General features: G+C 35.7%; 1 protein-coding gene across 1 annotated transcript; it reads right to left on the bottom strand.

The window, feature by feature from the left end:
* Positions 1 to 2,009: 2,009 nt before the first annotated feature.
* LOC140772513 (uncharacterized) lies at positions 2,010 to 14,428 on the bottom strand. Its single transcript, XM_073114615.1, has 15 exons — positions 14,043 to 14,428; positions 13,847 to 13,944; positions 13,657 to 13,757; positions 13,500 to 13,578; positions 13,053 to 13,113; positions 12,656 to 12,702; positions 12,480 to 12,572; positions 12,262 to 12,352; positions 9,162 to 9,210; positions 5,725 to 5,841; positions 5,502 to 5,649; positions 3,687 to 3,779; positions 3,540 to 3,608; positions 2,467 to 2,509; positions 2,010 to 2,344 (listed from the first exon to the last, which is right to left on the bottom strand). The coding sequence occupies exons 1-15, from the start codon at positions 14,098 to 14,100 to the stop codon at positions 2,244 to 2,246; spliced, it is 1,248 nt and encodes a 415-aa protein (XP_072970716.1). The 5' UTR covers positions 14,101 to 14,428; the 3' UTR covers positions 2,010 to 2,243.

A 14,428-nucleotide genomic window follows, 5' to 3' on the forward strand; every position in this document is an offset into this window, starting at 1 on the left:
ATCAAAGAGTTTGGTTGCATTCTTATTATATTTATTTAACAAGTTTACAAAAAACCCCCTACCTTTATTTTTAATTTTTTTTAAAATTTATTTATTTAATGAGAAGAGCTGTTAACCAAAGTTATCAGCATCCATTAAAATGTAAAAGATGTTATCAAAATATAAAAGATGAAATATACTCACACTTGAGGGTAATACATAAGATTTGATTCATATCTTTTCTGAGAGTAGGTAAGTAGGACATATCTCATCTGTACCATTTTTAATAGTTTAGAGGAAAGGCCAGAGATATTAGAATTTAGATTGAGTATAGGAACTTCCTGAATTGGTTCAGTAATCAAACATCTTTTTATTATTTTTTATATCTAATCAAGTTTATTTTTTTAAAAATTAAGACTAAGAAATAAGACTAATTCGGTTGCTTAACTAAAGCCTAAAAAGCTAAAATTGGAGGAAAATGAGCTTAAATTTTGTAACCCAAAAGGGTTCATTGAATTGGTTTGAGGTGAAGGGGAAAAATAAAAATCTTATGAAGAAAATGTAAGATGTCATCCTTAAGCTTCTTAGTAGTATTGCACAATCATCTAACAGAGGTATTTGGCAAAGGAATTAGTACCCTAAGGATCAACAACTGCATATTTTAACTCTCATTATCTAAGTCCATTAAATTTTAATGTGAGCTGCCATTCTCTCCTCACATACATATGTCACCCTTCCTTTTCTCCTACTAGTGCATAGGTTAGCCATGCACCCACACTTCCTCTTTCCTTGTCTTCATGAGCTCTCACTCAATTTTCATTGCCATCTTCATTGGAGCTCCTCATCATCATGCTTTGTGTCAGAGAAATTGGTTGGCCGGCGACAACAGACGATAACATCCCTTATCTTAAAAGCTTACCTCTCTCTCTCTCTCTCTCTCTTTCCTTTTTCTCATCTCTATTTTCTCCACATCTCTCTTATTTGTCGAACTATCATTTCAATTTTATATCATATCAAATATAATTATTACATACTAATATACAACTAAACAAATAACATATACTATTATAAACTGTTATATGCCAATATAAAAAATTATAATAACTATATTAGTAGTATTAGTCTTATTCCACAAACAAACTAGACTTAAGAACAAAATTGTTGGACCTTCATATTGCACTTCATGCAATACCAAGAAATCCATTAGCCTGTTCACTTCTCATATCTCCCCATTAATTCATGGATAGAAAGAATCCTGGACAACTTGGAGATTCCCGGAGCTCCCAATTTCTTGCTGCTCGACATGATACAGTAACAAAATACTATAGGTAGACTTAATCAAACGATCCAGCCTGCCCATTCCTAGCCCGACCCGGCCCAGTTTAGACCGAGCTAAGCCCAACTCAGACCTGATTTAGACCCGACCCGGTCTGAACTACACATGGACGACATGGGCCAACCCTTTGCTCACCCGACCCGACCCGAAAGCTCGCTCGTTTGGCTCGCCCGTTTGGCCTACCCATTCAACCCACAACTAGACTCGCTTTTATATTTTTTTTAAGCACACCTTTAAAATTTTTTAATTTATTATTTTTTTAAAATGGAGGAACAAAAATATTTTTTTAAAAAAATAAGCTAACAATAAATTTTTTTTAAATAGCTAAAAAGTGAGTTGGGCCATCCTGCTGGCCTGATTTCTCACGGACCGACGAGTGATAATAAGCAAACTATTATAACCTGGCCCGAACCCAACCCGACTCAAGTGATTGGTGATCAGGTCATGAATAAATATTTAAGCCAGATTGGCTCGAAACCAGCTTAGCCCGCCCAATGATCATATCTGACTACAGGTTTCATTCCACGAAGTGGTTTGTTAATGGAGAAAATGGGAATCCTTGTTCCCTTCGAACAATATCGGTGAACTTCATCTAAAGAAAAAGGAATTCAATCTTTTTCAATCTGAATCCATGAGATCCAGGTGATGGAAGAACAAAATACAATCTTTTGAGACGGTAGAAGCAAAAGTAATAGGATAAATTCACAGAACTAGAAAACTTTCACCAAGGTTTGATACCCACCTGACAAACATAACTTTATTGTTTGCTAAATGATACTAAAAAAACGTTAATAAACAACAAATATTACAATTTTCATTTCTGGGTACCAACATATCAAAATGAAAGCAATGTCTCAGATCTAGCAAAAAGATATAAAGGCCAACAGTCTTAAGGCATGGAGAACGATTCTATTATCAACTAAACAGATTACAGGATGATCTCCTCTTGCACGCTGACACCGAGGGTTTTATTTGGGAGAACTATGCAGTTAATCACCACAACTTCATCTTCAACTGACACAGCTTCACCTGAGTGATTAAAAAATATAATTTACTAACACAAACATGTATGTATCTCATGGAATATTTTCTTTTCTTTTCTTTTATAGATGCAAAAGAGTCGGAAAAGTTATAGAAAAGTAAGAGCGTACCGAGGATTGTAATCCCAAGTTTCGCATTGCAGTCTCCCTCACCCTGAAATGTGTCGTCAAACATTTAAAGCAACATTGAACCAAAAATATGCATCTAAAACTTACATTATAATTGATTATGTGATTTGGCATTAACGGATAAATAAGGATTAAAATTTTTGATATATAGAGCGATAAATGAAGATTTATTCATGTGATTATTGTTCTTGGAGCATATTTCTGTAGGCAAAGAAAGGTTGATGATTCAATTATATTCGGCTAGGAATGGAGAATTTCAAAAGGAAATGCAATTGAGACCTTAGTCATGAAAGAGATTCCGAGACAAAATGGAGGCAAATAGGTTGTGTGGAACACTTAAGGTCACTTGGTACCAGTATTTCATCAGAACTGGGCCTAGCCCACTCTATATTACAATAAAAAAGTAAAATTGTTGCATCAAATATAAATTCCGATCAATAAAGCAGATCTGATACCAACTTATATTCTTTCTGACTGTAGCACTATTATTTATAAGTTTTCCTTTTTTTTTGGAGAAGACAATTTGGGGAAATCAATTATCTACTTTTTTAAAGCTTGGAAACTTCATGGTTGCTTGCAAGTAGCATATTTAAGCATTGACAACCTCATAGGAGAAACTGCAAAAATGCAATAACTTTCTCCCGTGGACACTAAACAGTAAATAACCTGGTATAAGGCATTTCCTTACACTACTTACTAGAGTGCAGCTTCACCGTCATGTGTGGTTTTTTATAAGCAAATTCTCAGTCAATTCAGTGATCATGCTCCACGTTTAATTGCATTAAAGGTCCTTCATTCTCACATAATAAATTATTTTTCATGAAAAACAATTGAGAATAAAGTAGCCAATGGATGATGCTTAAAATGATTAAAGTGGCTCATGTTGGATAAGTACACCTAGGTTTAAATTCGAACAACACCGATTTAATTGGAACACCATTAAGTTCCCACTTCTCTTAAAAAAAAAAATTGAGCATAAAGTATCTATCAAAGAGAACATTCCAGAATTCTCAGAGCAAAAGGAAGAAAAAGGGGAAGAGTGGAGGGAGGCTTGCCTGTGCACGTGACCATTTTCCTATAGATGACTTCCACCCAACAATAGAATGTATAACAACTGCATTTTCCTGTCATGAATGGAGTCATTAATACCATATCTCCAGAAACATTTTCATTCTCACATTCATGTCAAAAAAATATAACACCTTAATTTCAACATCATCTAGAATGATGCAGCTGATGAGCCTCGCACCAGCTCCAATACGAGCATTTGCTGATATTGAGACATTGGGGCCGATCTGTTCCAAGGAAACAATGTTGTGAAAAGCGCCCACAGTATGCAGGTGCATATACGGTCTATCAATGCAAATATTTATAATAAATTATATATAATTTACATATCTAGTGTATTGAATATTTTAGCATAACAAGCTAATAACTAGGTACAAGTTGCAAAGTAATATATACACAATCATTTTTATATTATTCTATCCACTAAGGAAGCTACTATCTAATCATATAATTACTTAATAAGTATTTTTAAGTATGATAAGTTGCACCAAACAAAATAAATCAATAAAAAATTATTATGAAGCACTATAAATTATCTCAATATTATGGCATAGCGCTTTCATATGGATATGAGGATGCATATGCATATACATACGAGGTCAAAATACAGTCATTGGTGGTAAATATGAAAGTGCATATGCATACGCAGTCCAGGCAGTTGGCCCACAACCACCGCTTATGCAATCATTTTTCAAAACAATGCAAGGAAAGAAGCCTTTCGAGAAGATGAAATATGTCGTATTTGTTATTTAACAAAAAAGAATAAGAAAAAGAGAAGGAAAGTGAAGTAAATTCTAAGGCAATAACTAGTAGAGTTCAATTCTGCCAAGTTGGAATACTTGCCTCACCCTTTTAATTGAGCATATGAATTTAAAATTTAAAATTTTGAGATTTTGCATTGAAACCTATATAATGGATATTTGATCTTTAAGGTCTAAAATCCTAGATTGAAAAATTGGAACCTTCTCATCTATCTACTGAAAATTCTACAAGGCAACTAGAAGAGTGTAAGGCTACTAATTAGGGAAGGCTACTAATTAAGTAATTAGGGATTAGGTGATGCAAAAGAAATGACTTTCAAACTTAATATCTCTTAAAGTATAACATTTCTATAGTGCTGAGCATATTCCTTATTTAAGTTTATACTTACACACTTGAATACAAGAACATTTTTGATATCTGCTTTACGGACAATGTCCTAGAAATTTACACGAAATTATAAATTTATACACGTAATACATACATGGCATGCATATATATACTTTATAATATGTACTATGCATAACATGTATATACGTATGTAACATAAAGGGTAAGTAAATGTTTTCTGTACTCGTACTACAAGATACTTTTAAACATGACTGAACATGCATGACATATAATGTCTAATTACTAGGAGGCCCAGTGCACATCTTAAATAATAAAGGGATAGCTTAGTTTTATCCAAGAGTCTCTCTTACTGTCTCATCTCGACAATTATAACTTGTAGGTCCTGAGACAGACATAAGATCTCAATTTATGAAATTGATAGATTCATATAATGCAATTTTAGCATAAAACTGGTTTGACCATTGTTGCAGTAGTAGATAAAGTAAGAATGCCTGACCAATATTTATTTACATATATTAGCTTAATTGTGGCCATACAATTAAAGAATATACAGATTCATCCTAAAACACCAGTATCAGTGTAACTACAAGTACAACAACAACCAGACTTTTAAGCATTAACACCACAGCAGGATGCCTAATATTAGAGAACGTTATCAATAAAAACTTGAGTATCTATATATAAGCAAGTTACCAACAAGATTCATCTCAAAACTGCTTATTAGTTGAAGACATCAAAAATAACTTGTTAAAATTTCCCAAGAAACACTGAGGGGTTGCATGGAAGATAGTTATCCTTGAACCCTAACTAAGCTCAAGAATAGAGATAAAAGAAACTACCTTTGCACTTGGATGCACTTTAGCTGATGGATGAATATAGACATCACCTATGATGGTGGCACTTCTTGTGCCATCACCTGCTGCTAATAGGTGAGGAGAGGTATGGCGAAACTGGGAAAGGTACAGCGCAGAACATTTCAAAGACATCCTAAGCATAGACAAACAATTGGTTAATAGTTCAACAGAATAAAGAAGGAAACCTAGATCTAAACATTGTTTCTACCCTGGAGTCTTGATCTGTTCCCAAAAGTCAAGTGTCTCATATGTATAGAGTTCTTTTTTCCCTGCAAGAGGAGACAGGATATCCTGATCCAGTCTGACATAATCTGTCGGAAGAGCTCTGTCAAAAGTAAGAATCAGCATAGATATATTAATAATCAACACACTAGAAGAGGGGGAGAAAAAGAATTTGTCGAAGTTGTAAATTTCTTAGTATACCTTGAACTGATTATTAATGCAAAATTTTTGAAGAATACAGTAAAGGACAAAACTAATATCAAATCTTCAAAATAAGAGAGCATCTCTCAGATGCATTTGTAGTTCAGAGCATCATCTACTATAGTGCTGAAACAGCCAAGAAGTTCAGATTCAATAGACAAAGAAACATATCACAATGTTCAAAAGCATCCCACTGATAATAGTAACCTCAGATGGAGTTTTGCCAGGATGAAAAGGAAAGATATTTTATCCCTAGTGCCATGGAATTTTATAGGATTTCCCTGTCACAAATCACAGAGTTCCACAATACAAACATTGCACTGAACTTTTGGGCCTTTACGGCTCATCCATATTATTAAAAAAAAAAAAAGCAAACCGTATCATGCAAAAACAGAAAAACAAAGTAAACTACTTTTACAACATGTTCTTTATTTGTCTTGGGTTATAGTTTGTGTTTTCATAGCTAGCATACTGTTGCAATGTAATAAGCATAATTGCACCCTTATCTATTGAAACACAACAATGAAGTATAAGTGTGGAAGAAGAACATGTGTGAGAGATAGAGGATAAAACTAAAAATTTTAAAAAAAAAGGCAACTAAGAATATCAATTACTAATATCTCCTAAATTAGATACATTTTAGATTCAACCTAAATCTTCAAAATAGAGGGTAAAACTAAAAATTTTTAAAAAGGCAACTAAGAATATCAATCTGTGAGAACCAGAAAAAAAAAAAGGGGTCACACGTACAGTGCATGTGCGCCCTCCTTCACTTCTCCTCCGCAGTTACGCGATGGAGTGGCTGAGAGATTTCAGCCACCCCAAATCCAAATCTAATCTCTCTCTCTCTCCCCTTCCCGTCGAACCACCCACTGTCAAATCAGATTGCCGGAGCACTGTCGGAGCGAGCGGAGACCACTCAACAACTCACAGGTAACCCCTTTCGCATCCCTCATAATTAATTTAAGTTAAACAAGTTAGAATAAAAATACTTATTTTAAGGGCGAAGTGGAGTCGCCGGTGAATCGAGTTGGCTAGTGGCTTCGAGTCGCTATCGCTTGTGTGCCGGAGTGTCGTGCCGTTGGCCTCGTGTCGTAGGAGTGCTTTCTAGAGCCCACGTGGCTTAGATCTCCACAACCTTGAGTTAGGAGCATTGGTCGTTATCGCGGCCTCTCCTTCACCTCATGTGTTTGTCGTGGCCGCGATCGTGGCGAGAAGAATAGGGTGTGGCCGATGACTGCGACGGCGGCAATCGCTGGTGGACTCTCTCTCTTCCTCGCGTCGATCTTCTCGAGGAAGAAGGGTGAGGGGTGGGGCTCGGGTTAGACTGAGCCAAATCCCTCCCCTTCGTTTTTTTCTAGTTGCAAGTTCGAGTTGGATTTCAGATCCAAGACCCGACCCGTACCTTATTAGCAAATGATGGGCTGTGGGCTAACCCGCAGCCCAATCCATTGCTAAATTTTTTTTTTTTACTGGGCCTTGGCCCAGCTCATTGAACCAAAATCTTGTGGGATCCAATGGGCTTAAACGATGGACTAGAGATTTCAGTTGTTTTAGCTAAATACATGTGAGTGGGTTCACTATGTATTTATTTTATTTATTCATCTTGTATTTATTGTTTTCTATCATATCACGTATAATTCAGTGTGCAAATACATTATTACATTTTTGTGCATTATTATATTCTGTGTGCAAAATATAAGACCCACTACATTGCTATACTTAGTACATATAGTTATTTATATGATGGAAAAATATAATTGATAAGTGGTAGGACTTTGAAAACAGACAGACAAAATATTTTCGTGCATCTCCCTGTGGTGACTCAAGATTACCTTAAAGTCTAAGATACAGTCTTATACCTGATCAATATATGATCCATTTAGGTGACTCTAACGCGTTTAAAGAATAGTCTCAAGCTATATTAGAAATCTTACTAAGCTTTCTCTATGATTAGTGAAAAAAACAGGGTGAGTTTATCATATAGTGACACCTCTTGGTGACCCTAATTAGATTAACTATAAAGAAAAAACTCAAATGCATATCGAGTTGACTTGTAATTGATATAGATCCTCAGGAATAGTCCTAAGTTGAGACATATGACTTTATTATTAATATTAAAAGAAATTCAGCATATGGACATAAACCATATTATAAGATATGATTTGCTCTGTCATTACTTGTACTGTTATTACTATTGTTATCATAAGCAAGCTTAGTAAGATTCTCATTTTATATTATTGGACTTGTAATTTTTTTAAAGTTATGTTATGGATTCGGATTTATTTGATTTTAAGTAAATTCCACTCATTGAGCTATATTTGTTGATTTATGGATTCCCTCTTCTAATATTTCAGGTGTTGATATGCACCAGGACCTCACCTCCACTTACGATTTTACTATTTTATCCATCGGTTGTCTTAGATATTTTATTCTAAACTATTTGTTATACTGTTTGATTGGTGACACAATGTCAATGACATTGGCCTTTTTTTATTATTGGAGTTAGTTGCTTATAATTTAAATTATTATTATTTTGGGACTTAGAAAAATATTAGTTAAGGCTACATGTATCTCAAGTGCATTGAGGTATATGGTCGGTCATGATTCCAATTTTAAGTCGTAACACAATTACTAATATCTCCTAAATTAGATTCGACCTAAATCTTCAGAAAATTTAGTTTCAGCCGAGTTTCAATCAATTCGACCGATACAACCAATCTCAAACAGAAACCAATCATCATACTGGTTTTGGGTCCGGATCGGGATTGGTTATGGTTGATCCCATTTCAGATCAACTGGTTCGACTCGAGATTGACTGATTTTGGGAACCATGTTCTCTCTAGTTCCATTTGAGTCTTTTCCGGGTCGATCAATTCCATCCTTTACTAGATATTCCTCTCATTTTGATGATGTCCCAACTATTAATGTGATACAACCATTATTTTGGGTACATAATGGTTGCAAGCATACTCAAGGAAACTAAGTACAACAGAATCCAATCAGCTGAAACCAGCTGAAATTGTTGAACCTGAAATAACAATAATACCAAAGCTGCCAATTGGAGAGCTTTGCAGAGGAAATCAAGGTATAGGTAATGTTTGCACTTTGCAAAGAAAAACATGAAACACAATGAGAGAAACTTCTAATATATACCATAGATGAAAAATTCAGATACATAAGATAGAGCATAGTAATTCTTAGGTACAAAGAGAGACATACTTCGTTGCCAATTGGAGAGCTTCAAAACTGGACACGCGGCGCAAATTAGCTGCAATATCAGAAATAAAAGAATTAGATTTGCTTCTCACATATATACATACACACAAAAGCACAGAAGAATACTTAATAAGAACAAGAAAATTATCCTACCCAAGTTTATTGGTACGGATTGGCAGTCAGATAAATTATGCAATACACCTACCACATGCAGGAAGTGACTTTCATCTCTTAGAAAATAGAGGCACTTCAAATATCGAGCCATAAATCTCGTTAATGCATAATTTAGTCTTTGGATCACACTCCTATGTCTTACACCTAAATTCATTTGACAGAACAATGGAACTCCTGATGAATGTTGCAATATATGATTGTTGTCACAAGTATTGCTCACAAGTATTGCACCACTATGGCCATGAGTTAATTCAGTACTCCTAGGTGGATTAGTCCTGATTAAATTTTAAAAATTTTACCTCAAGAGTGAAACCATACTGATTGATTATAGATCAAGTAATACATTACAATAACTCCAGGTGATTCTTAACCTTCTTTTGGAATTGCTCAAGGCCAAACTGTAATAACCAGAAAATATATATATATAATCATCATGTGCAGTCCAAGTGACCCACCTCCCTCTCCTCTCGCCCATTACGTGACGAGGAGGTGGCTGCAAAATTTTCGGTTGAGGCAGATTCTGAATTAAATTTGAACCCTAAAAATCTTTTCCTATAATACCCTAGATCCCCCTTTCTTCTCACGCTAAAAACCACCTCGTTCCTCCTCTTCAGAGCACCGCTGGAGCAATTGAAGACCACTCTGTTACTCACGCGTAGTCCTCTTCCACCTCTCTATGACATTTATTAAATATTGAGAGGTTCAACATATTGAAAATAATACGCATATTACTGGTTCTAATTTACATTATTATTCTTTGTACATCATTATTATTGTTGTTATGAGCATGTTTAGTACATAGGTTTATTCTACTTCATTGAGCCTTTGATTCATTTTAAATTGTTGGCTCATGGAATCTTCCTCCTCTAACTTTTTAGTTACTGGCCAACATGGCGGGACTCTGCCTCCACATAGGTTTGTTCTTCGACATTTAGTTGTATTAGTATTCATGTTTCTAAAATTATATGTTATGTTAATTTATTTGGTGGGACATTAGTAGTCACCTCTGGACACTGTTATTACTTTTGGAGTTTTATTAACTATTGTCTTAGAGAAAGTAGTTCATATTAGTTTACAATCTTCCTTTATCTTTATTATTACTAGGAAACTTTATTGTGATGAGAAATTCCAATATTGTTCTCTTGTTAGTTTGAGCCAAATATGGAACATCACTGGTTAAGAATTAAAGATGTCAAGATCTATCACCTACCTATGCAGCCTCGGACTCTAAGAATTAGTAATGGGTTAATTAAAACTCAGTAGTGTGCCCAATCCACTTATTGCAAAGATATGTCATCTCACAGTTGTACCAAGGAGATGAAGATAATAAAGAAATCCATAGATAAATATTTTAGACTTAGGGAAATCTATAATACTACTAGCACCTAAGTGCACTCTCCATAAAAGAGGCATCCAGTCTTGCAGAAAGAATGTGCACCAGACTTAGAAATTACCAGGATTCTCCTACATTTACCGCAACAAGTAGTCAAGTACCCAACATTTCTATCTCAACAAAGTAAAATTATAGACATACTTAAATAAACTCCAGATGATGTAGAAAGCTAGCCAATTTTACCGAGGTTTGAAAAATCGGGATTAGGATCAATCTTCCGAAAAAATAATACGTATCAATTGTATCGGTTGCCCGGATTGGATCAAACTTTTTTTAAATTACGTAAATTCTAAATATTATTTAAAAATGCAGAAAGATTTCTAAAAATTTAGAAAAAGATGACAAAAAATAAGAAAATAAAGAAAGAAAAACTATGATGAAGTGAAAACTGAAAAAAAAAAAATAGAGAGAGAGTGAGTAGAAGAAAACCAAACAAAAGAAAGAAAAACTATAGTGCAGTGAAGAAGAAGAAAAGAAAAGAAAAAAAGATAGAGTGAAAGAAATGAAAAAACTAAGAGAGAATTAAAGAAATAAAATTAAATATCGGAGTTTGCCGGAGTTAGATTTGTGTTGTTGGAATTCGTCAGAGCTAGATATCTCTGTAAGAGAAACAATGACTATATAGTAAGAAGAGAATATGAGGAAAAATGAGTGAAAGAGAGAAGAGTGAGAAGAAAGAGTAAAAGAGTGAAAGAGAAAAAGAAAGAGAGTTTGGATCGGGATCGGATTTGGCCGATCCTGCCAATCCGGCGAACCATGAATTTCACCATCCTAATGATAATAAAAAGTATTGCCAACAGAACATCTAGGGCTCTTTGTGCAACTTGTCATGCTTCGGCTTTGGTGTCATTTGTAGTTAATTCACTTTGTAAGTAACAAAGAAAGTAGCCTAGTCGGTATCAGAGCAATCTGCTCCACCACATATACAGCAGTCAGCTTATTGCCTGTTGAGTCAGAATATATCTCCTGATGGGGTCATACCTTGCATTTTGCTGACTAATAATCTATCTAGCCCAAACATACCTTGATTGACCATGGGAAAGCTTTACAAATAAGACAAGAAATGGGTGACTCTCACTGTCGACTATCAAGAAGCTTGGTTGACCATATTGGAATCAAAGGAGCTACATCCTCTGCAAGTGTCACAGCTCCATGTCTTTGTACTAAACATCCTCGCTTAATATACAACTATAGACCACCACATGTATTCAAGACAAATAATAATATTTGGCAGTATCACAATCCCTTATTTCAAGAACTTGTTAAGAAAAATAATTGATAGAGAACTTGAGCCCACAAACAAATCAGAATAAAACAAAACACCGAAAACATAGAAAACCAAGAAAGTTTCACCAATCATAAGTTCTGAAGTGTGTGCACTGTATGATTAACTAAATCAGAAAGCTAAAAATCAGCGGAGTTGAAAAAAATCAGGAGACAGTGGAGAGAACAATGTCATGCAACTTTATAGAAGTGAGAAACCACTATACCATTTAACAACAGATCAGAAAATTTTGATGTGTAGTTCATATTTACCTATCTCTTTCCTCTGCACAAAGACATCCTGGATAGCACTAAAGATATCTGGAGTGAATATATAGACACCGCAGTTTATGAGATCACTTACCTGCATGAAAGGAAAACATGGAGAGATATCACTAACTTGTTGGAAGCCAAATGCATGGGGATGTTATACCAATGACATAATAGACTCTAAGGAGAATAGTAACATGATTATGAAGCCTTGTACTTACAAAAGTTTCTGGTTTCTCTGTGTAATGTAACAGTTCTTTTGTGACAGGATCTGCTACCAACTCACCAAATTGGTTGGCTGACTCAGCAGAAACCTGAGCAAGAAAGCAGTTTATGTTATGCATGCTTGGTAATTGACAAAATCAAACAAAAAAACAGATGTTCACTGCTCTCTCACCTTTATTACTAAGACTGTACCCATTCCACCATATCTTTTGTGAGCCTCTGCATTCATGAAGTGCAATAAAGCAACACTGGATCAGTATTAAACAGAAGACTACTAAAAGAAGTAGGCTCCACCGAAACACTTGATGAAATTGGGGTTTCTTCAGCAAAAATGCGATGATGAAAGTTCCATCACATTTTAGTGATCTGATCCAATAGAATCATTTTCATGAATAGATATATGTGCAAACTGATAAAAGAACAAGAAATTGGCTGAAAAATGCTTATACTTGGATGTTTGAGATATGCAACTTAATTTTTTAATTATAAGATAATGATTTTCAGTGCATCAAAACTACTAAGCTACTGAATGCTGATTAGTAGAATAGCAAATTACATTACACACTCACCAAGCATTTCCGGCAGTGGAAAGCTACAGCAAACATCACAGTTCAGCAAAACTATATGAGACTGCACAATCAGAAAATAAAGTTTTAATAAGGAATGCTGCATAATGATCAGGTGAAACTTAGCTAAAGAGGAAAATGAAGGAGAATCTTGGAAAATATCCCACGACAGCAAAGGCTAATTCAAAACCACATCAACTTTCACTAATCAGCTAATTTCATAAACATGCGTCCCTATGAACGAGGCTTCAGCCTACTTTGGTTCTGGGGAGGGAAGATATACGCAGTCCTACCCCCAATTTTGAAGAGGTTGTTTCCAAGACTTAAACCAGAACCTCTGGGATGCAAGGGGCAAAACTTTCCATCACACTAAGCTCGTTTCACAAACCCAAAATAAACCAGAGAGAGCTAGCTAAAATAAGTCAACAACAAAGAGCACAGATGTCAAACCGGGTTATCTTCCATTATATAGTCTCTGAAGCTGTAAAGTCCTCCTGCTGATCCATGCGGTTTGTCTTCCCTCAAGTATCTAACACAACAATAAAACTGATGAATATAACATCTAAAAGAAGTGAACTTTCTCATCTTCCTTAGAAGATAAGCGTACCTAACAGGGACCCTGAGCTCATTGGAGATGGAAGACACGTAGAGTGCAAACTCCCTCTCCTCGTAGAATCCAATAAGATATATCTGTGCTAAATTGGGGATCTACAAGTTTCAAATCAAAAAATAAGCAAAGCATCACCAAGGAAGTGAATTCTGCAGAAAGTATTCAAAATCAGAGCTAGGATTCGTACTCTCCGGCACGCAGAGATTGGATGATGCACCATGGGCTGCCCTGCCAAGGGGAACAAAGGCTTCGGGACATTCAAAGACAAGGGCCGAAACCGCGTACCTGCATCAAAGATAAACAATAGTCAAAAACCTCAAAAACCCATCAAAAAAAATCTCATTTTGGGAAGAGACGTGCACCCAGATCTCAAAATAACTCACCTTTCGTTGGCCCCCCAACCATTATCACCGCCACCACCCGTTCCTCCGAGCTCCCCATACCTCACCGACTGAGAAGTCTCTGCCTACTACTCTCCCACAGCACTTAGATGCGGAACGAATCAGACAAATGTGAGAGCAAACGAGAAAGAGATCGCCGACGCAAGATTCGAAGAGGGTCTAAGAGATTGAAGAAGAGGAGAAGGACGAGTCGTGTTTCAGGCGGATTGAACGTTTAACGCATGGGTTAGGAGATAGAATTGAGCAGGATTCCGTAGACAAGGACGAGGTGTGAGAAGAAGTTATCGGAGACGGAAGCAGGCGGGAGCATGACATGTTACCTTCCGATCCATCCGCTCCTAGAGATTTGTGCGATGGCAATTGGCAAA

The sequence above is a fragment of the Typha angustifolia genome, chromosome 12 (genome assembly GCF_048772165.1).
Source record: "Typha angustifolia cultivar Huaian chromosome 12, ASM4877216v1, whole genome shotgun sequence".
Classification (NCBI taxonomy): Eukaryota; Viridiplantae; Streptophyta; class Magnoliopsida; order Poales; family Typhaceae; genus Typha; species Typha angustifolia.